Consider the following 22,085-nt stretch of genomic DNA (forward strand, 5'->3'; position numbering starts at 1 on the left):
GGACATACCATAAGTTACAGGAGACACTCCATCAATGGGAAGGGTAATTACCCCCAAACTTTTCAATTCGACTTATCCAAATTTTTGTTGAAAACATTTTGTAGGATTTATTATAAAATCAGCTAGGAAAATAACATAGATTTTCCAATTTTGGTAGATGCTTATGAGATGCTTAAAAGTAGAATTATGATTCTTTTTTTCAGCTTTTACAAATTACAACGAAAATAAATAATGATGGAGGTTGAAAGTGATGATGATATTCCTCTTTCACTTGTTGCAAGAAAAAATAGTATTGATGACGATGGAAGCTCAGATAGTTCTTCAGACAGTATCAATGAGGCTCCAACACCTGTTAAATCTAAACCTGTTCCATTAACTACAGCACCTCCAGCTCAACCAACTATATTTGAATATGAATGGCCCAAAAATCGATCTGGTTTCTTTTTCGTAATTGAATGTGAATTGGCCAAATTTTTGGAAGTGTCAGTTCTACCTGGTAAAACAAGATTTAATTTGTTCTATAAAATAATCTGTTGAAAACATCAAATTTTGAGTTTTTTCTCTTTTATTCAAATTTATCATCACCTTCAATGTTCTGATGCTTATGCTATGATTTTGAACCTTACCTTGACCTTTGAGTTCAGCACTTACATAGCTATTCAGTACAGTGTTTTGGATCATATTCTATGGTTCTTAATATCTTTATTCATTACAGCATGATCTCTAATCAAAGGGGTTAATTTAAAAAAAAATGTTGTTTTGTCATTAGAAGTGAAAAAGAGGAGCATCTCTGAAGATGAATGGAGACACATAACAGAACAACTTGGACATCAATTTGAAAGTTTTAAACGTAAACCTTATGTTCATTATCATCTATATTAGATTATAAACTAACTTCATTTTTATGGCAAAAATTCAATTTGAGTTCTGTTAGATCCAGACAGAGGAAAACATAAGTATCTAATGTTTACTGTCTGAACTTAGCAATTCTCAAAACCACTAACAACCAAGTTCACTCTGTACAATGCGTACTATTAGTATTACTATTTTTTTCATCTCACTGAAACTGAGGCAAAGATTTATATAAAGCCATCTAAAAAATACTTTACTGAATCAGTTCTATTGTATCAAAAAGCAAGTCGGTCATGAATGTTTGTCTTAAACAAATGAATACTAATCGTATTTTTTAGCATTAAAAGCAATTCAAGTGGAGGATGCATATCAATTAATGGCGGAAGAGTATCCAGAAAAGTTCCTGGTATGATGATCCATTTTTCTAACCTTTTACAATTAGACTATCCTTATTATGCCTTTCATCATGCCTGAGACTTGATATTTTTTTTCAAAAGATTGACTAATTTAAAGGGCCTACAATTATAGACTACAGCTGTCTCTCCACAGAACAAAAAGGATTTTTTTTTAACCATATTAGTTTCGGTTTTTGAATTTAGGAAAGTAAGGAGACTAGGGAAAAGGATTTCCGCATTCTGAAAGTGTATTACAATATAAAAGTTAACCCACCATGTGGTAGGAAACATTAGAATGAGGCATGACCAAATTATTCTTAAAAAACTGATAACAGTTGCCTCTATATATCTTGGTTTTCAACAACTTTAAGAAAGGTTTGTATTATAATATAGAGCTTAAAATTAGAGGGAGTTGACTTTACCATCAGAAGAAAATTGTTTTTAAACGTGTTTTACAAATTGTGAATTCAATTCTTCTGTTTTTCTAATTTTGAGTTTTAGTTATCAAATTTATCAGCTCTTATACAATATCTTTTTAGCTTTATAACAAATTTGTTCACCATCAAGAAATACAAAAATTAGTGAGAAAACAAGAATCGCAAAGGGTAAGTATTTCTATAGTCTATCCATGTATAATATCATAAAATCTTAATTAACTTTCAAAACATGATTTACTAAATTGGCATAATAGGAGTGTAAGAAGGAGAGCAATTTAAAGTACATTTCAAATTAGCTGGCAGTAAATTTTCAATTGCATATTACCTTTGATATAATTCCAAATTAGATAGCGATTTTATACTTTTTGGAAATGCAATCCGGAGTGGAATATTATGCGTATAAAATTTTTCTAAAATTTTCAAACACATAGATGAAAAACGCCACCATTTTTGGACTTGAGAAACTTCAATCTTTGTCAGCTGTCAGCTGTGAAAGTTTTTTTCGAAAAAAACAATTCGGTCGAAAGATATTGGACGCAAAAGGAGGCTAGGTAGGCTTTTCACCACAAAGTAAATTTTCTGTTTCTATTGAAAAATCCGGGGGTAAGTAAATTTCTGATACGATAGTGTAAGGTAATTAACATATAATGTATTTCTCATGAGATCTAGAAACATTAACCCCGTCTTTTCGTCTTTTCTTGTAAAACTAAAAAGTGTTGGAAAAGCCTACCTAGCCTCCTTTCGTGTCCAATATCTTTTGCCTGAATTATTTTTTTCAAAAAAAACTTTCACAGCTGACATGGGCAAAGATTGAAGTTTCTCAAGTCCAAAAATGGTAACCTGATAGCAGCTGTGGAGTTTTCTATGCGACACGCTGAAGCTCTAAAGATCGCTGAAAACTAACATCTGAGGAAAATGGCCCTATCTCTACAGAAATTTTGAGTAAACTTTTTGTTTAGTGCCGAAAACTTAAAAATTAAAATGGCGCTCCATGAAAAGTGCGTTTTATAGATAGGAATTAAAATTCTGTCCCACAATGCTTTGCGAGTGGAAAGGTTTCAAATTGGAGGCGGAAGGTGAAAATGGATGTTTGTTATTGTTTTGAAACTCAAGTTTTTTGGTCTTTATACTTTATAAACTTCATAAAAGTATTCAGTAATGGTTTGTATTCATTTTCTATAGCTTCAGTTTTCTTCTACTGATAATATAAAGATGTTTGTTTATGATTTTCCTTTCTTTTTAAGTGATATTTGTGTATGATGTTATTATGCTTGTTTTCTCTTGTGTGATTAGTTTAAAGCAAAAAAGATTCTTTTTTGAGCATATATTCATCCATTAAAGAACCTTGTCTGTGAAATACAATAATGTTTTGCATGCTTCTTTTCCAAAAAAGTTCTGAATTTGCTTTGAGGGAACTTGACATATCTCCCAACCCAAAAGTTGTCGGCCATGACACCCTTCCCTGTCGACATTGCACTCGGACCTGTTCCTCTTAAATAAAATTCTACGCGGTCCGCGTACAGGCGCGCGACCATATTCTTCAGATTGTATATTTTCGCCCACGTCTTTAGAGCTTCAGCGTACTGGGCCAGAAAATACACAATCTGTTATCAGGTTAAAAAATGGTGGTTATAGCATTGCTAGATAAACTGCTGATTTTTTTCTTTTTTGTTTTTCATCTTCGTGTTTGAAAATTTTAGAAAAATTTTATACGCATAATATTCCACTCCGGATTGCCTTTCCAAAAAGTATAAAATCGCTATCTAATTCGAAATCTATCAATAAAGTAATACGTAATACGTACGCAATTGAAAATTTACTGCCAGCTAATTTGAAATGTACTTTAGAATCAAATCTAAACTTGCTCGACTCACTATGAATTGCTTCATTAGTTGTTATTTTGAAATTTCTCTTTTTCTTTGATTTTATATCAATTAATTTTTTAAACGTTGTTAAAAAGTAGACAAAAGACAACAAAACAACCAAAGTAATCTTCCACTTGCAAAACTTTTCCTAACTGTGCATAAGTCTATAGCACTGTTTGAGTTTATTGCGTCTAGGAAGAATTTCTTCTTTTGGAAAAAATGTGTCTAAGTGTGTAATTTACTTTTAATTCTACCATTTTTTTTACGTTCATCACTACTCAATCTATTTTTTAACTAAATTTCTGATTTTGTCAGATTGATGTTATCAAAGGACGCATACCAAATATCATGAAAAGATCTCTCAGAGAAACAGTTCGATACAATTCACAATTGAATCGAGAGAGGATAGAAGAAAGACGTGCTTACTTTGACCTGCAAACACAGGTAATTCTCATCTTGAGCTCTCTTTTTACACTACACGCCTAAAAATGTTCTTAATTTCACCATTTTGTGGGTATTCTTTTTTCACTTTTCTAAGAAATTTGGCAATTGAAGCCTTATGTTTGTAAATAGTTTTTTCGTGTAATTTTCATCTTGAGCTGCCTTTTTTCATTAATTCTGATTACAGTGGGGTTGTGGTAGGGGGCTTTTTCGAGGGGGCGCCGAAAAACCAGGGGCGACAAAACCAAAAAATGAGACTACGTACAAAATAACCTTTATTTCTTCTTTCAAAACCTGTACGCCCTTAGCTTGCTAGCTAGTGCCCCATATAATTCATAAGCAGCAAAATTTTATAGTTACTGCATACAATTTGTGGCCCCCAAAACGTCAATTAAATCTAAAAAATTTCTCTCAAATCCAGGTGAACAGAAGTTTTTTTTCAATTTCAACAATATTTTTCAATCGCTTAAAAAGATAGGTAACTTTTTTCAAATGACCCCCAAAATGTAGGTTTGCAATTTTGGCAATTTCTCGAGATCTCTTTAAAATATGAACACAAAATTTTGACCATAGTCTGGAAATGTGATCTAGAGGGTTTTCAGCATATCTTCTTTTGAAATTTTTTTACAATATACCCCTGGTTGTTAAAACGCAGGTTTAGTGCCCCAAAACGTATTACGAAGCCCAGTGGTAGTAGTGAGAGTGAACCTATAAGAGTTAAGTGTGTTGTGATGAGAGAAAGAACTTAATTAATCGAAAGTATTGCATATAAATTAAAACATTTGGGAAAAAACACTATTTGAAAAAACACTATTTGAAAAAAATTGAGCCGTCATCTAAAAGAATTGACTTTGGCCCCTGCAGAAAGATTTTCCCACAACACCACTGTCTGGTTGTACTCTTTTCTCTTGTTATTAAAACAAGGATATTCTTGTAAACTCTTTGATAGATAAGTAAGTATGGGAGTCTCTGACTGCAGAATTAGAGGCAATCCGAAGGATCCTCTTTCCTTAGCTACTCGAAGGAAGAAGTGGCACCACTCCTTGCTCTGGATTGCTTCACTTACCCTTACATCAAAGACTTTACTCAGCTCAGGGAGGATACATGAAAACTTGTGCTTGAAGTTCAGTGGAGTTTTATCTACGAAATATTTAAAGACAACTTATGCAATTTTTTACTTTAAACTTTCCAATAATTACTGTTCAGGTGTCAAAGTGATGGTCAATAGGTCTGTTCTGTTTGATTTAAGTTGATCACATTATTATGAAAAAACCTACTTCTTAAAATGCATCGCTGTCAATATTTCTTCTTTTTATTTTCAGATAATCCATTTGCCTCAAAAGAAACGTAAATATGACCCAGACTTTAAACCAGAGAAAAGCTTGTACCCTTTAGCCTTGATACCTGGTCAATATCAAGATTATTTCAAACGGTAATTTAGTTTCTTTTCTACATCGAGAGGTGTTTTGATATATTTATAAATTGTTCGAACAAAATTGATGTTTTGATTTTAGATATTGCAATTGTAAATAAAGCCTTGAATCTGTGAGATTCCTTCGAGAAAACTATTTCAAGCTACCCAGTTCTTTTTCATATCTTTCTAATCTTTTTCAGATATACGCCATCAGAATTAAGAAAGCTTCCGTTGAATTCTATAACTGAAAGTTTTGTCCAACTGAAGGCAATACCGCAAGCAGAAAAAGACGAAGAGGTTTTTCACTTCTTTCTCAATAAGTCTCCTCCAAACTCTAGCCGCAGATTATTTATCGTTTATAAATCGTTTAAAATCTAAACCTTACTCCTTTGATAAGTGAATAAAATTAACTAATCCAATCCTGGCAATTGCGAGGGTTTAAAAAAATGTGATCTTACACATGGAGTACAATTTTAACAATAGAAGGTTTGATCAAAACCTCCAGTTATGTATAGAATATAATAAAGAGTTGACACAATATCTGTTTCAAAATCAGAGTTTCATGGTGCTCAGGCACCAATCTTGAGTGAAATGAGGAAGAACTCTGTTTAAAGATGCAAATGCTATTGTCAATATTTTGTAAACCGTTAGTTATCACTGGCAAATATTTTTCATTGTTTTCAGGATGGTGAAAAGGATACAGAGGAGACTGAGAGCCAGGAAGAACCAGAGATGATGGAAGAGGAATCTATAAACACGGTTTGTTGCCATTTGCATTATTCTTTTGTTTATACTCGGAATAGTTTAAAATGGCGTTAATAGCCAAAAACATGTTGTACAATTTAATAGCCACAAAACCTGTCGTAGCAAATTGCATCACACGTTTCTACACTGATACATTCACGCTTAATTACAATACAAAACTGGAAAAGATCATTTAGTATCCATTTAAGATCGGAATTAACATTTTAAAAGGCTGAACCCCTACGACATATGTGGCGTGCAATTTGTGGATTAATCTGGACCTGTTTTGAGTTAAGATCTTGGCTTGTTGAAAGGCCACTTGTAACAAAAGGTAGACGCAATGAAACGGCGTATGTTTCTTTTCTTTTTCTATACACTATTAGGCGAGACCAATTTGATTAGTTGTTTTACGGGACAAGCTACCCAAAGATCTCACCTCAAAGCAGGTCCAGATTATTAAAATTTTCGAAATTTACCCATTGACCTCTATGTCTTCTATCACTTCAGATTGCCAAGGATAAAGATCCATTTTGTGGTATTTGCAAGAAAGGCCCTGAAATGAACAAACGTGGATTACCAGAAAAATTGATTCATTGCTCGCAATGTGAAAACAGTGGTACGTCCACGGACCTTTATATATCCCTGGACCAAGTTATATCTGCCATCTTTGATTGAAGTTTTTTTGGAATTGCTACCCGTAAAGGAGCCATTGCAGTGTTAAAAATTAACGTCTAACGGCGCTACATCATCAAAACCATTCGAGGAATTGTAAATATAGCGCTCTCGATGCATTTTCACTGCTATTGAGTAGTGCCGCCATTAGGGGTACCAATTTCAAAAAAACTCCGATCAAAGATTTTTGGTTGGCCGGGATTGAGTAACTTGGTCCAGGGATATAAAAAGGTCGAACGTATTCTTGGTTTAGTTATTGAATTTTAATCGTATCATTGGAAACAAATCAGTCAAAGGAAAAGATACTTGTCTAGCATTCATTATCCAGTCCATTCTTTTGGTTTATAGACAACGAAGGAAGACGATGTCAGCCAGGGTTGACGAATAACATAAAATGGAGTCTCGTTAGGGTTGCCAAGGGTTGCCGTTAGGGGCAACAAACTTATAATAGAAGAAAAAGCCGAAGATTGCGCCCTATACTTTCTCTTTGTTTTCCAAAATTTACAGGTCACCCGTCGTGTTTGGATATGAATCGACACCTGGTGAAAGTCATTCAAGGTTATGACTGGCAATGTATGGAGTGTAAAACATGTACGCAGTGCTCAGCTCCACACGACGAGGTATATGCTTTGTTGTATTGTCACGTTTTAAACAATCATAATTTGAAAATATTTGAAATTTGATAAGAGAGGTCAGTTATTAGCTCGAAAAACTCATTTGTTCAAACCCTCTCATTCAACTAAAAGCCTTGGCCCGTTGGCCCTTTTAAATGGGATATCGAATAGGAGAGATTACACTGAATGAACATCAAAGCCAATGTTTTTTTGTAGTGTGATCAGGTGTGATTTCAAATTAAAAACTTTACTAATTCTTTTCTTTCTGGTCATTTTTAGGAAGCAATGATGTTTTGTGATAATTGTGATCGTGGTTATCATAGTTATTGCGTTGGTTTAAAGGAAATTCCCAAAGGTAAAGAAAGTATTTTCCCTCCCTTTTGTCAGAGGACCATTTTATATCAAAACTGTGTTATTGACATTGCTCATACATTTTTACTAATCAACAAACTGTCAAATATATATTTGACGACACTTTAAAAGTTGATCCTCGTTATGAGTTGAGGGGGTTAACTTAGGGCGAAGGGTAATACAGACATATAAAAGGGTTATAAAGAAATGTCTCTAATGTCTGTTCTGTTTCATTTACATTCAGGGCGTTGGATATGCGAGAAGTGTGGCAAGTGTTCGTCATGTTTGATTCGCAAACCTGTTCCTGATGGAGAAACCGGTCGATGGAAAAATGAGGTTTGTTGTGAGAATAATTTTCACAATTTTTATTTGAACTTAATTTTGAAATTGATAAAAGTCATATGTAGTTTTTTTAATATATCCAGTTTTTTTAAATAAAAACATGACGCTTCTGGCTCGAGGAATATCTTTATATCAAGTTAGATCAACTATCACTTCACTTTATATGACTAAGAACTTCATCTAAAGCAGTAAGGGGTAATGCTTCTATTGCATTCTCACCCAGCTGTTCCGGGTCTGATTCTGATTGAATTTTTTTGGACCTACCCCGGTGGAGGTCCTATAAATTAACCTTCGTTCGTTCGTTCGTTCGTTCGTTCGTTCGTTCGTTCGTTCGTTCGTTCGTTCGTTCGTTCGTTCGTTCGTTCGTTCGTTCGTTCGTTCGTTCGTTCGTTCGTTCGTTCCGTTCGTTCGTTCGTTCGTTCGTTCGTTCGTTCGTTCGTTCGTTCGTTCGTTCGTTCGTTCGTTCGTTCGTTCGTTCGTTCGTTCGTTCGTTCGTTATTACCTTTCCTCGTGATTGGCTCGTTAGTTTTTTCTGATTTTTTGCACAAAGATGCATCTCAAGGGGATTAAGGCGGGGTCAAAATGCTTGCAACGTTACATATCATTTTCAGAAGCTCATTTTGGGCTCAAACGAAGCGTATGACGAAGTAGAATAGGATTCAGTCTAGGCAGATGTTTTTTCATTTTGAAATTTTGCGTAATTCGCAAAAATCCTCAATTTTGCGCTATTTTGATGACGTCATGAAAATTGAAATCCCAATAACTTTTGATAGAATTATCAAAATAATTTCAAATTTTGACCAAAGATGCATATTATTAATGTTTTTAAGATTAGGAAAAAATTTTAATAAAATTTGATGACGTCATCACTTTTCAGCCAAAAAACTAAAATCCTTAAAAAATGCTGACGTCATCAAGATTTTGAAAATTTTTTGAAATCTTTTGAAAATTTGCATTCAAATGCATCTTTGGTGAAAGTTTGAAATTATTTTGATGATTCTATCAAAAGTTATTGGAATTTCAATTTTTATGACGTCATCAAAATAGCGCAAAATTGAGGATTATTGCGAATTACGCAAAATTTCAAAATGAAAAAACATCTGCCTAGACTGAATCTTATTCTAATTAGCTAAACGCTTCGTTTGAGCCCAAAACGAGCTTCTGAAAATGATTTGTAACGTTGCAAGGATTTTGACCTCCACGAACCCGCCTTAATCCCCTGGAGATAACTATAAACCCTCGAATGTGACGGAGCCTGATTTTCAAAAAAGAAAAATTTGGGGGCAAATTTGGGCCAAAAAACGGCTAAAAAACGGGTTTTTTGGAGTTTGTGAAAAATTAGGTCGTTAATTTTTTCTGATTTTTTGCATGAAAGTAGGGTACCATCGCAGACCATCGTAGGTAAAAGATGGCTTAGGCAGATTTTTGCAAAAAAAATTTGTTGGCTCAAAAAACGCATGTTTATCTATAAGAATCACTATTAATAAGCATACATCGATGTTCTTAGTCAAATTACCCAATTTTTTTATGAGATCGATGTTTTTTTTGCTCAGGAGGGCTTTCTTTTAAAGAATATGTGTGTTTCGATATGAAATTTTGGTTGCTTGGCGTATTTTTATAGAAAAACTGGCCAAATTCGATATTTTTTTATAAACACATTATCAATTACTTAAGGTATTAGCTTTTCTCGAGATTGGCTCTTTCATTCTTTACGATTTTTTGCACAAAGATGCATAACTATAAACCCTCGAATGTGACGGAGCTCGATTTTTGGAAAAAAATTTTGGGGTAAAATTCAGCTAAAAAACGGCTAAAAAAAGGGTTTTTTGGACTTTTTGCATGAAAGTAGGTAAAAGATGGCTCAAGCAGATTTTTGTAAAAAAAGAATTTTTCAGCTCAAAAAACGCATATTTATTTATAAGAATCACTATTAATAAGCAAACATCAATGTTCTTAAAATTACTGAATTTTTCGATGAGATATATATTTTTTTGCACTCGAAGTCTTGAATATTATATGAAAGAATATTTCAAGAGCATGAAATTTTGGTTTCTAAACGTGTTTTTTTATAAGAAACAAACGCCTAATTTTAATAGATCGTCACTATTTGTGTTCTGAATGATTGTTTAATGGTCACGCTTATGTAGATATCAATTATAAATGTGTTAAATGCATAACCAGGTAGGTCCATAAAAGTATCACTTGTTTTTCTTGGTAGTTCACAAAACCAACGGACGGAAGTGAACCGGAATTCTTACAGATCCATTGTCACGACTGCTCAAGGTATGTTAGTTTACTTAGAAATTTATAGACTGGAGTCGTTTATAATGCATGTAATACAGCAGTATAGGCGTTATATGATTATTGTTACGGGACTCAGTTTGTATAAAATTGTTCCCTCTGTTACTTTTCGCTTTATTTCTACTATGTCTGAATTAGTCGTCTAGCTTGCTAGACTAAGAAATTTATTTTGAATGACAGTGCTGACGCTCCTGGCGATGTAAAGTTTCTAAAGTTTATGGGACACGAAAATTGATTCCCATCAATTAACAACATTAACATTAACACGATTAGGAGTTATAGGGTTATTAGGGTTAGAATAATGAAAGTGTGTTCCGAAATACAAAGGATCGCAAATATTTTTGTTTTGTATTCTGCGAATTTATTTCATTTATAATGATATACATATATTATTGAATTATAATATCCCAAAGAAAGAAAAAAAAAGATTTAAAAATATTGGTTGGATAGAGTTTGGTAGTAATGCAGGGTGTCTTCGTAGTTTGTTGCGCAGAAAAAATCCTTGTCTTGATCGCTCAAGGATTTGACAGATGGTGGTGATTTAGAGGACGTCTTGGGAGTTGCAATTGATGGTTTGCCGATTGGAGTAGGAATGTATGGTTTACCGATCGGGGTAGAAATGTATGGTTTGCCGATCAGGGAAGGGATGCCAAATGCTAAATAGTCAGGAACAGCTTCGAAGCTGCTTTGGACCAATTTTGGGTAAGGAAGAGCTTCAAATGACGAATAATTTCTGACTGTGGGAAGAGGTACAGGATTTGTTTTTGTTAAAGGGAAATCATTTTCCTGGTCCCATTCTTCGATGTCTGATGAATATCCTTCATCGGCAATGTCGCCATCGATCCATTTCTTTGGCACTGCGAAATGAAATAAATCGATAGTGTTTATTATACTATGAATAGATGAGAAATGAATGTATCGCGGTTACAGTTTTTATTGCTCATCGGTAAATACAGACTGCTAGCTCAAAAAGTTAATTTGTTTGCTATTGAAATTGATTTGGGGTTTCGCTACTACACAGCTACATCACCCTCCATGTTTAGAGAAATTATTTTTGTGATCATCTTTGCAAACTCACAGTGAAAAAAAACAACAAAGAAAGTGATTTTTACCTCTCTTTTGCTCTTTGACTTGCGCCTCTTCGGTTCGGAGACGAAAACTTCCTTCCTTGTCAAAGAAGCCTACATTGAGAATATATTATGTTTAAAATTTGATCAAAATTCTTTAAGGGTACTACATCATAACATAGTTAATAAAAAGCGTTCCAGGTTATTGTCTCGTGTAGGTGGTATTTATTTCCTAGGCTAAGTAACTACTTCTATCCCCGGCTAAGTAACTATAATTTTCTTTGTTACTTGGTTTTAATATCATCATATTTGACCCCCCAAATCAGACCGGTCTTGTAGAAAATCTGCTTTCGAACGGTCCTGGCCGCTCGTTTACGCTCATACCCCGTCGTTTGACCGTTCGTAGCCGTTGTTTAGTGTTTGTTGATAATGATTTTAATCCATATTGAAGTAATACAATCTCCTTACCAGTTTGAAATGGTTCGTTGTCATCACCATACCACTTTGGTAACCTTTTGGTCATAAACGACAGCGTGTGAGATGCTAGCTCTCCCAATGTGTAGTGACGATTACCTATTGGTGTAAACAAGATTGATATAAAATGCTAGGAACGCTAATTTAATGGGAAGCTAATGTCCACTTAGTGATGTAGACGGTCGGCAGAAAGTTGACTGAGCTAACCTAAATTAAATCTCAAACATTCTTTACAGTTGACTCTAATTCGACGTTTTACAATTCAATATGCTCCATTATTCGATGATGTTTAAAGTCATCGTCATCGTGAAACTCTCACGACGCTTTACTTATTCGATGAAAATCTAATTCAAAATCGAATAAAGCCTCAACTTTAATTATATCTGGTGTCTTTTCAAGTTTAACCTTTTTATTCTTTTCATTTTTTTTTTCGCTTCCAAAATCCGGGAAGTCTGCAATCTATGGTGGACTGAAAAACACTTCGAAAAATACTTCACTAATACACGTATTCAAGTAATGTTACATTTGTCACGAATGATGACATGTGGCTTTCCCTATCTACTTCGTGCTATACAAAGCGTAACAAGCGACGACTTACACAATTCATACTACACTTCCATGACTATTTGAAACATACCCTCACTTTATTATGAATGCGTGTCATACTATCATACTAAACTTACACATCACCCTCTACCATGAAAACATAATACAAAGTGAGTGTTACAATATACCCCTCAGGTAATGGTAATTGCAGTAATTTCGGTAATCACGGTAATCACGCCCTTACGCCACAACATATCGCCCTTTAAAGCGCCACACCATAATAAGTCAATGTATACAATATACCCCTCAGGTAATGGTAATTGCAGTAATTTCGGTAATCACGGTAATCACGCCCTTACGCCACAATATATCGCCCTTTATAGCGCCACTCCATAATAAGACAATGTATACAATATACCCCTCAGGTAATGGTAATTGCAGTAATTTCGGTAATCACGGTAATCACACCCTTACGCCACAATACATCGCCCTTTATAGCGCCACATCATAATAAGACAATGTATACAATATCCCCCTCAGGTAATGGTAATTGCAGTAATTTCGGTAATCACGGTAATCACGCCCTTACGCCACAACATATCGCCCTTCACGCCCTTACGCCACAATATATCGCCCTTTATAGCGCCACACCATAATAAGACAATGTATACAATATACCCCTCAGGTAATGGTAATTGCAGTAATTTCGGCAATCACGGTAATCACGCCCTTACGCCACAATATATCGCCCTTTATAGCGCCACACCATAATAACACAATGTATACAATATACCCCTCAGGTAATGGTACATAGTTTGCAGAGGGGTATGAACCCCCCTAGGTTTATTTCATCCCCCCCTATATACCCATCCCCCCTCTTTTGTAATGAAATCTTATCCCCCCCTTTTTTTTTACAGAAAATCCGTTTCGAAGGAAACTCGCTTTCCCACCTACCAGCAAAATTATCAACAAGTGTGTTTTGTTTTGATAGTACATATTTTTTTTACTTTAAAACACAAACTGTGACAATTTGTATTTGATTAGAAAATTGACCAAAATTTCCAAACCCCCCCTTTTTTATTTGATCCCCCCCCTACATTCCCATCCCCCCTAGTTTTTTCGGCAGATCTCGGTACCCCCCCCCTACAAAGGCCCTCCAGAAAATTGGCATCCCCCCCTATTAAAAAGGGGGGTTGCAAACTATGTGGTAATTGCAGTAATTTCGGTAATCACAGTAATCACGCCCTTACGCCACAATACATCGCCCTTTATAGCGCCACACCATATTATAAGACAACGTATAAAATGTACCCCTCAGGCAATGGTAATTGCAGTAATTTTGGTAATCATGGTAATCACGCCCTTACGCCATACAAAGGACCAAAAGCATAGTCAATGATGTATCTATTTAAAGTACCAAGTGTTACAGAAATTTAAAGCCTGGAGGCTGTTTTAATAATTGTGTGATGAATTATTGAAAGTCTGCGACGCTCCCTCCGCCCTCTGGATTATTTATATTCACGGATTGTGCCATGGCTAGATGTCCAAGTGGATTCTTGTATCACTTCAGATCCACTTATATCTGACAAATGTAGTGAGGAAAATATACTAGGATGATCTATTACATTGAAAATATGGTTTTTGTTGTGAATACAGTGAAAACACAAATTTAATTTAAATCGACTAAATCAAAGTTGACGTGGACTTTGACGCAAAATTTATAGATTGGCGCATCACGTGAAAGTGATAATTTGAAATTTCTGGACTATTTTGGTATTTCAAAGCCCTTTCTAAAGTATATTATAAAGTAGTATTTTATTTCATTTTAGTAAAACACAGAAAACAATTATAAAACAATCGATTTATTACAAAGAAATAGACGTAGATCTAGGATTGGAAAAAGTCACGATCAGGAAATTCTCAGAAGTCGCTCCACTTATGGTTTGCTATGGGATGATTGGATTTTATTTTCAAAAAATATCAATTTTCAATTTTAAAACTCAAATTTTCCATTTTTTAGGTTCCAGACCCCCTGGAATGAAATTTTGAAAGAACTGATAGCTAATACATTTTTCCAAAACGCTGCCATAGTATTTTGATATAGTCCAGGAGCTCGACTGCTTTTTGCATTTACTAGTTCTGATGGGGGGTAGAGATATCTCAGCGCCATCATTCAAATCAGAAAGCGAAGATATTATACAGCAGATATTCTAACTAATTTTGATAGTGGCTGATATTACCCCCACCTGCCTGGGCTATTTTTAGATTTTTTTTATCTTTCTATAGTTCTGTTACATTTCTGGAAAAGTTGGAGCTGTGGAATGTTTTTGCAGAATAAGCAAAAAGACTCATGAATATAACTGGCTTTAATGAAAAAGTTGAGTTTAGGCCGAATTTATTTATGTCGAACTTTTGTTGAACTTAAAAATATAAATTACGTGTAAAAGTGGTCAAAAGTATGGCCTGATTGGATTTAATACAAAAGACTTGTTAACAATTTTAGTAGCAAATAATCTTTTCACGCTGAATCCGTTAGTAGCCTCAGATATTTGAATTTCAAACTTTGAAATAACCGTTAGTAAAAGATAAGTTCTATCGATTAACTAAAAATCGATTTACTCGAAAACTGCAGGAGATTCGAAGGTCAATTTTGTCAATTCTACACCCTATTAGGGGCATCATATCAAAAATTTGTCCTGATCTAAGGGGTATCCTACGAAGTGACACAATTCACTACCTCGGCCGCTGGTCTACAGGAATATCTTTACTTCACGAGTAAAACAGAAAAAATGAAGCGTCTGCTCAAGTACTTCACGAGGATAAAGTTCTTTTAGTTATCTTTTCATAAATCATTTATACTTGAAGAATATTTTGAGCTATTTCTAAAAAATTAGCTCTGTTTTAGTCAGATTGGCAAAACTGTTAAAAAGGTTATGATAAAATTGTCAACATAATATAATATTTCATCTGAAAAATTGCACGCTTTTTTTATAAAAATTTACTTAAATAAGAATATTCATGATGAATTTGGCCTGGCAATTTCGAGAAACGTCTTCTTGCAAAGTAAAAAGTTACTGAGGTGTGACAAAACTCACTAAAAGAAGCTGAGTAAGCTGTGAGTCATACTAGAGGGCATTTTGTAAAATCGCTCGAATGTTTTGTTAGAAGCACTTGTTATACATTTTTGGAAAGCTAAAGGGTAGGGAATCGAAATTACAATGTTTCCAATTTTTTTTCGGACACATTGGGGTGATTTTCGGACAAATATGACGGTCTCAGGCAAAAATCATAGGGTTAAAAATTAATGAAAATTTAAGCTTGAGAAAACGGAGACCTGTTGTATATTTTTCGAAAGCTCTCAAAAAATTAAGATTAGAGATATATTGCAAGTATAGGTGATTTCTGTACCTAACTCGAGATATTAACCCTTGAAAACCGTGTTTTTCAGCCAGAAACAGCTATTTTGTCCAGTTTTTGCGCTTTTTGAAGCTCAATATCTCGAGTTAGGTACTGAAATCACCTATACTTGAAAGATATCTCTAATCTTAATTTTTTTTGATTTGATTCCAAAAAATCGAACAAAATTCCCCCTACTATCATGGATGTTACCATTCATCAAAGGAACAGCACTGTAGGTACACTTTATCAAATTACAGTCGAACAGGAAAAATACGTTAACCCTATTTTTATCAGGGGGGGGTGTTTTCCACCAGGCTGGCACTCTTTTGCTAATAGCTTACTGAAAAAAAATTTAACACTCTGAAAGTTTTTGACTTTTAATATAATCCTACTAGCCGTACCCCGTCGCCCCGTTAAGCTGTAGCTTAACGCACAAAAGTCCTTTGGAGTTAAGCTGGCTTAAAACGATCAAATGAATATCATGCAAGTTTACACGACCTCCTCCCCCGAGATCTTCACTCTTCGTCGCATTAATACGGAGCCGTCCAGGTTTCGACAATTAGCGAATGTCATGGTAAGAGGCATTGTAGAAGGACAATTCTTAGGAAAGTGCGGGAAAGCACAAGATAGTGAACTTGTTTTTAACATTAAAAAGATAAATAAAGTCAATTTTAATGGCTTTTTTTAACTCGTTTTCATAACTTTCGAATTTAAACATGAGAAATGACGTACACACATTTTAGCAGTATCGACCACGGAATGTTTTTATCTTTATAGAAGAAGAGAGATGAGTGATTTCTTCTCTTGCTTGTTGTATCGCCCTTTGAATGCGTATTGTTCGACAAACTTTTTAAATTTAATGTTTGATTTACATTTGAAATGTTCTTTTCTATAAAGAAAATTGTTTTGTTTTGGAAGAATTCGAATGTCATAATAAAGATACGATCGTAATACATTCGAAACATTCAAACAAAGAAAAGAGAAAAACAGGATCAGGCAAAGCTGTGCAGAAAGAATTACTAAATGTAATGGACCTTTAATTTCAAAACAAGGCGAATAAGTCTAAACCAGGCCTACCGATCGTCATCAAAACAAACTATCGAGAACAAAACATTGCTTGCGAAATCTTTTGCAAATGGCGCGAATCCAATAGAACAAATTTGTGGAGCAAGAGACTAAAAGTCATAATAAAACACAAACAAGCGAAAACGAAAGTGGTGACAACGCACACAAGCACCCATTAATATAGATGAGCAGCATATAGCAAATTTCAATTAACAACCCGACCAGATCGGGTTTATGACTTTTTTTGCAGCATATCATAAAATCCCAGCTAAAAAAACGTAAATCCCAAATCTTAAATTGATCATAACTTTTGATCTAGGCAGCCAACTTACCAAATTTGGCAGGGAGCTATAAGGATTTTGAAAAATAGTTTTAAAAATTTAAAAACTGCTACGTGCAAAAAGACTCATTGTTTTTGAAAATTGCACATTCGGCAGGATGTAAAAGGCAATTTGATTAAGTAGTTAAAAACAGCAAAGAGTTAAGATAGCGGGGGGATGGTGAAAAAAAAACAAAGGAAAAAGCTCATTTGTTCAACTTGAATTGCTATTTTATTGAATAGTACTTTTTCATTGGTCAGTGATAATTGTGGAACACCTTTATGATGACGTCATCAACCCAATTTTTTTTCTATGAACTCCTTTCATGGTAGAGAACATTTCTGCCAAATTTCAAGTCCATATATTTTCTACATCATAAGTTATGCAAGGCTGGTGATAAACACCCCCCTTGAGAATACAAAATCCGAAAAAGCCTGATAATAATAGGGTTAAATATCTGCTAGATTTGAAAAGTACTCCCTGTGTGATAAAAATCGAGATTGTTCTTAAGTAAGTAATCTATATATAGTAATTCATAAATATTCCCGTGAGCAATCTTGGTATTTATCAAAATCATGATTATTATTTTGATATATATTTAGGCGCTAAAACGGGCGTCGGTCAGGGCGTAGCGAAGGCGTTTTGACATCTGAACCTGAAGAAAACCATTTTTAGACACTTTTTGGTCCAAATTTGAAAAGAAAAAATTAATGAGCCAATCCCGAGAAAAACGTAACAGACGAACAAACGAACGGACGAACATCAGTTGATTTAAAGGATCTCCGTGGTAGGTCCAAAAAGTAAAATTTTTTATTTATAAAAGAAAGGTTTTAGCCTCGTTTTGGAGTTAAAGCAGAACTCGACAAATTTGTCATTTCCATTTTTTTCCTAATTTCTTGTAATAATCAGTGTAAAAACGAGAAAGAAAGTATATACAGTCCGATTTTTCAAATAAAAATCATGAAAATCTCTCTTAACTTCAGTTAAAAAAAAAGAGGTTGAAAAAATCACCCCCTTTCTTTTAAAAAAAGATTAATTTCTCTTTGAAAAACAGAACAAATTCAGTTATTTATGATTACAGTATGTTTTCGGAGTTCTGTTTTAAATGAGAAATAAATACATAGAATAGTATTCCTGGTAGATTGTGGGTGATTAGCTGGATAACAATAAGAAATCCAACAAAAAACACAAAAATATAGGGGCGTAAGAAGGGTGTGATTACCGTGATTACCGAAATTACTGCAATTACCATTACCTGAGGGGTACATTATATACGTTGTCTTATAATATGGTGTGGCGCTATAAAGGGCGATGTATTGTGGCGTAAGGGCGTGATTACCGTGATTACCGTGATTACCGAAATTACTGCAATTACCATTACCTGAGGGGTATATTGTATACATTGTCTTATAATGGTGTGGCGCTATAAAGGGCGATATATTGTGGCGTAAGGGCGTGATTACCGTGACTACCGAAATTACTACAATTACCATTACCTGAGGGGTATATTGTATACATTGTCTTATTATGGTGTGGCGCTATAAAGGGCGATATAATGTGGCGTAAGGGCGTGATTACCGTGATTACCGAAATTACTGCAATTACATTACATGAGGGTATATTGTATACATTGAACTTGTCTTATTATGGTGTGGCGCTATAAAGGGCGATATAATGTGGCGTAAGGGCGTGATTACCGTGATTACCGAAATTACTGCAATTACCATTACATGAGGGGTATATTGTATACATTGTCTTGTCTTATTATGGTGTGGCGCTATAAAGGGCGATATATTGTGGCGTAAGGGCGTGATTACCGTGATTACCGAAATTACTGCAATTACCATTACCTGAGGGTATATTGTAACATTGTCTTATTATGTGTGGCGCTTTAAAGGGCGAGATGTTGTGGGCGTAAGGGTGTGATTACCGTGATTACCAAAATTACTGCAATTACCATACCTGAGGGTATATTGTATACATTGTGTTATTATGGTGGGACGCCTATAAAGCTAAAGGGGCGATATATTGTGGCGTAAGGGCGTGATTACCGTGATTACCGAAATTACTTACTGCAATTACCATTACCTGAGGGGTATATTGTATACATTGTCTTATATTATGGTGTGGCGCTTTTAAAGGGCGATATATTGTGGCGTAAGGGCGTGATTACCATGATAACCGACCGAATTACTGCAATTACCATTACCTGAGGGGTATATTGTATACATTGTCTTATTATGGTGTGGCGCTTTAAAGGGCGATATGTTGTGGCGTAAGGGCGTGATTACCGTGATTACCGAAATTACTGCAATTACCATTACCTGAGGGGTATATTGTATACATTGTCTTGTCTTATTATGGTGTGGCGCTATAAAGGGCGATATATTGTGGCGTAAGGGCGTGATTACCGTGATTACCGAAATTATTGCAATTACCATTACCTGAGGGGTATATTGTATACATTGTCTTATATTATGGTGTGGCGCTATAAAGGGCGATATATTGTGGCGTAAGGGCGTGATTACCATGATTACCGAAATTACTGCAATTACCATTACCTGAGGGGTATATTGTATACATTGTCTTATTATGGTGTGGCGCTTTAAAGGGCGATATGTTGTGGCGTAAGGGTGTGATTACCGTGATTACCAAAATTACTGCAATTACCATTACCTGAGGGGTATATTGTATACATTGTGTTATTATGGTGTGACGCTATAAAGCTAAAGGGCGATATATTGTGGCGTAAGGGCGTGATTACCGTGATTACCGAAATTACTGCAATTACCATTACCTGAGGGGTATATTGTATACATTGTCTTATATTATGGTGTGGCGCTTTAAAGGGCGATATATTGTGGCGTAAGGGCGTGATTACCATGATTACCGAAATTACTGCAATTACCATTACCTGAGGGGTATATTGTATACATTGTCTTATTATGGTGTGGCGCTTTAAAGGGCGATATGTTGTGGCGTAAGGGCGTGATTACCGTGATTACCGAAATTACTGCAATTACCATTACCTGAGGGGTATATTGTATACATTGTCTTGTCTTATTATGGTGTGGCGCTATAAAGGGCGATATATTGTGGCGTAAGGGCGTGATTACCGTGATTACCGAATTATGGCAATTACCAGTACCTGAGGGTATATTGTATACATTGTCTTATATTATGGTGTGGCGCTATAAAGGGCGATATATTGTGGCGTAAGGGCGTGATTACCATGATTACCGAAATTACTGCAATTACCATTACCTGAGGGGTATATTGTATACATTGTCTTATTATGGTGTGGCGCTTTAAAGGGCGATATGTTGTGGCGTAAGGGCGTGATTACCGTGATTACCGAAATTACTGCAATTACCATTACCTGAGGGGTACATTGTATACATTGTCTTATTATGGTGTGGCGCTATATTGTGGCGTAAGGGCGTGATTACCGTGATTACTGAAATTACTGCAATTACCATTGCCTGAGGGGTACATTGTATACATTGTCTTATTATGGTGTGGCGCTTTAAAGGGCGATATGTTGTGGCGTAAGGGCGTGATTACCGTGATTACCGAAATTACTGCAATTACCATTACCTGAGGGGTATATTGTAACACTCACTTTGTATATGTTTTCATGGTAGAGGGTGATGTGTAAGTTTAGTATGATAGTATGACACGCATTCATAATAAAGTGAGGTTATGTTTCAAATAGCCATGGAAGTGTAGTATGAATTGTGTAAGTCGTCGCTTGTTACGCTTTGTATAGCACGAAGTAGATAGGGAAAGCCACATGTCATCATTCGTGACAAATGTAACATTACTTGAATACGTGTATTAGTGAAGTATTTTTCGAAGTGTTTTTCAGTCCACCATAGATTGCAGACTTCCCGAAAATCCCCACTCCTCTGTTTTCATCATTCTCAAAAGACCTAAAGAGACCTACCTTTGAATTTCAACATTCCCTGGCCAATGTGGTAACGAGGCTTCTGGAAATAGCGTTTGATACGCATCTTTCCCGATTCACAATACCGCTCAAAAATCCCCAAAAATTAAAAAGGAACTCAATCAAGTGATTTAAAGAGCAAAGGAAAATACTAAGTGAAATAATTTTAAACCGATCAAATTTAATAATTTTAACAGTGATTGAGAATGCCAAAACAACAAATCAACAACAACAACTTGCTAAATTCTCCCAAAAATACAAATTTAACGGCCAAGACGAAACTTTGCGGAAATAAAATCTCAATCAATGGAATCCTACGAATTTGCAATATTCTTCTAACCAAATGAATAAAATTGCAAACAAAATATTTCTCCTATATTAATACAAAATACAATTAAAAATACAAAACTTCACCAGAACAACGACTGCTCCAAAAAGCGATAAACTGATGAATGAACTTTGAAGGTTGATCAAAAAGTGTTGAAGATAATTTTTGAAAAATATTTGACGTCAATTTTTATTTCAAATTCTAGTGACGTAGCACAAAAACATTTGTACGACCCTCTCAACACCGACCCTCAGCCCGCCATTGCAAATTTTCGACTTAAAGCTAATTAGCGGCTTTAATAAAGCCCAAACTTATAAGCATCGCTAAATTGGCTTAAATATAGTCTAGATTAACTGAGTTTGCATTTGAAATCTCCTAACTTTACCTAACTCTTTGAATTTTGTCTCACTAAAAAAAAGGAAACTAAAATCGTTACAAGTCAATTTTTATTCAGGGATGAACAGTTAGTATAGTGTCACTCCTTTGTTGCGTTTTGCCTTGGCTTTTTTGCT

General features: G+C 35.0%; 2 protein-coding genes across 2 annotated transcripts in view; one reads left to right on the top strand and one right to left on the bottom strand.

Moving 5' to 3' along the window:
• Nucleotides 1-203: 203 nt before the first annotated feature.
• The window catches only part of LOC136804922 (PHD finger protein 10-like), a 31,015-nt gene continuing 9,133 nt past the window's right edge, over nucleotides 204-22,085 (top strand). The window contains exons 1-13 of the mRNA XM_067061451.1: nucleotides 204-496; nucleotides 770-850; nucleotides 1,191-1,258; nucleotides 1,787-1,852; nucleotides 3,865-3,993; nucleotides 5,313-5,422; nucleotides 5,605-5,701; nucleotides 6,089-6,163; nucleotides 6,656-6,764; nucleotides 7,328-7,440; nucleotides 7,714-7,789; nucleotides 8,030-8,121; nucleotides 10,346-10,410. Coding sequence (XP_066917552.1) covers nucleotides 232-496; nucleotides 770-850; nucleotides 1,191-1,258; nucleotides 1,787-1,852; nucleotides 3,865-3,993; nucleotides 5,313-5,422; nucleotides 5,605-5,701; nucleotides 6,089-6,163; nucleotides 6,656-6,764; nucleotides 7,328-7,440; nucleotides 7,714-7,789; nucleotides 8,030-8,121; nucleotides 10,346-10,410 — 1,346 coding nt within the window. The 5' untranslated portion in view covers nucleotides 204-231. The remainder of the gene's footprint in view (nucleotides 497-769; nucleotides 851-1,190; nucleotides 1,259-1,786; nucleotides 1,853-3,864; nucleotides 3,994-5,312; nucleotides 5,423-5,604; nucleotides 5,702-6,088; nucleotides 6,164-6,655; nucleotides 6,765-7,327; nucleotides 7,441-7,713; nucleotides 7,790-8,029; nucleotides 8,122-10,345; nucleotides 10,411-22,085) is intronic.
• Nucleotides 10,858-21,312, bottom strand: LOC136804986 (uncharacterized). Its single transcript, XM_067061523.1, has 4 exons — nucleotides 21,246-21,312; nucleotides 11,964-12,068; nucleotides 11,541-11,609; nucleotides 10,858-11,285 (listed from the first exon to the last, which is right to left on the bottom strand). The coding sequence occupies exons 1-4, from the start codon at nucleotides 21,310-21,312 to the stop codon at nucleotides 10,858-10,860; spliced, it is 669 nt and encodes a 222-aa protein (XP_066917624.1).

Source organism: Clytia hemisphaerica, unplaced genomic scaffold (genome assembly GCF_902728285.1).
Source record: "Clytia hemisphaerica strain Z4C2 unplaced genomic scaffold, Clytia hemisphaerica genome assembly, whole genome shotgun sequence".
NCBI lineage: Eukaryota > Metazoa > Cnidaria > Hydrozoa > Leptothecata > Clytiidae > Clytia > Clytia hemisphaerica.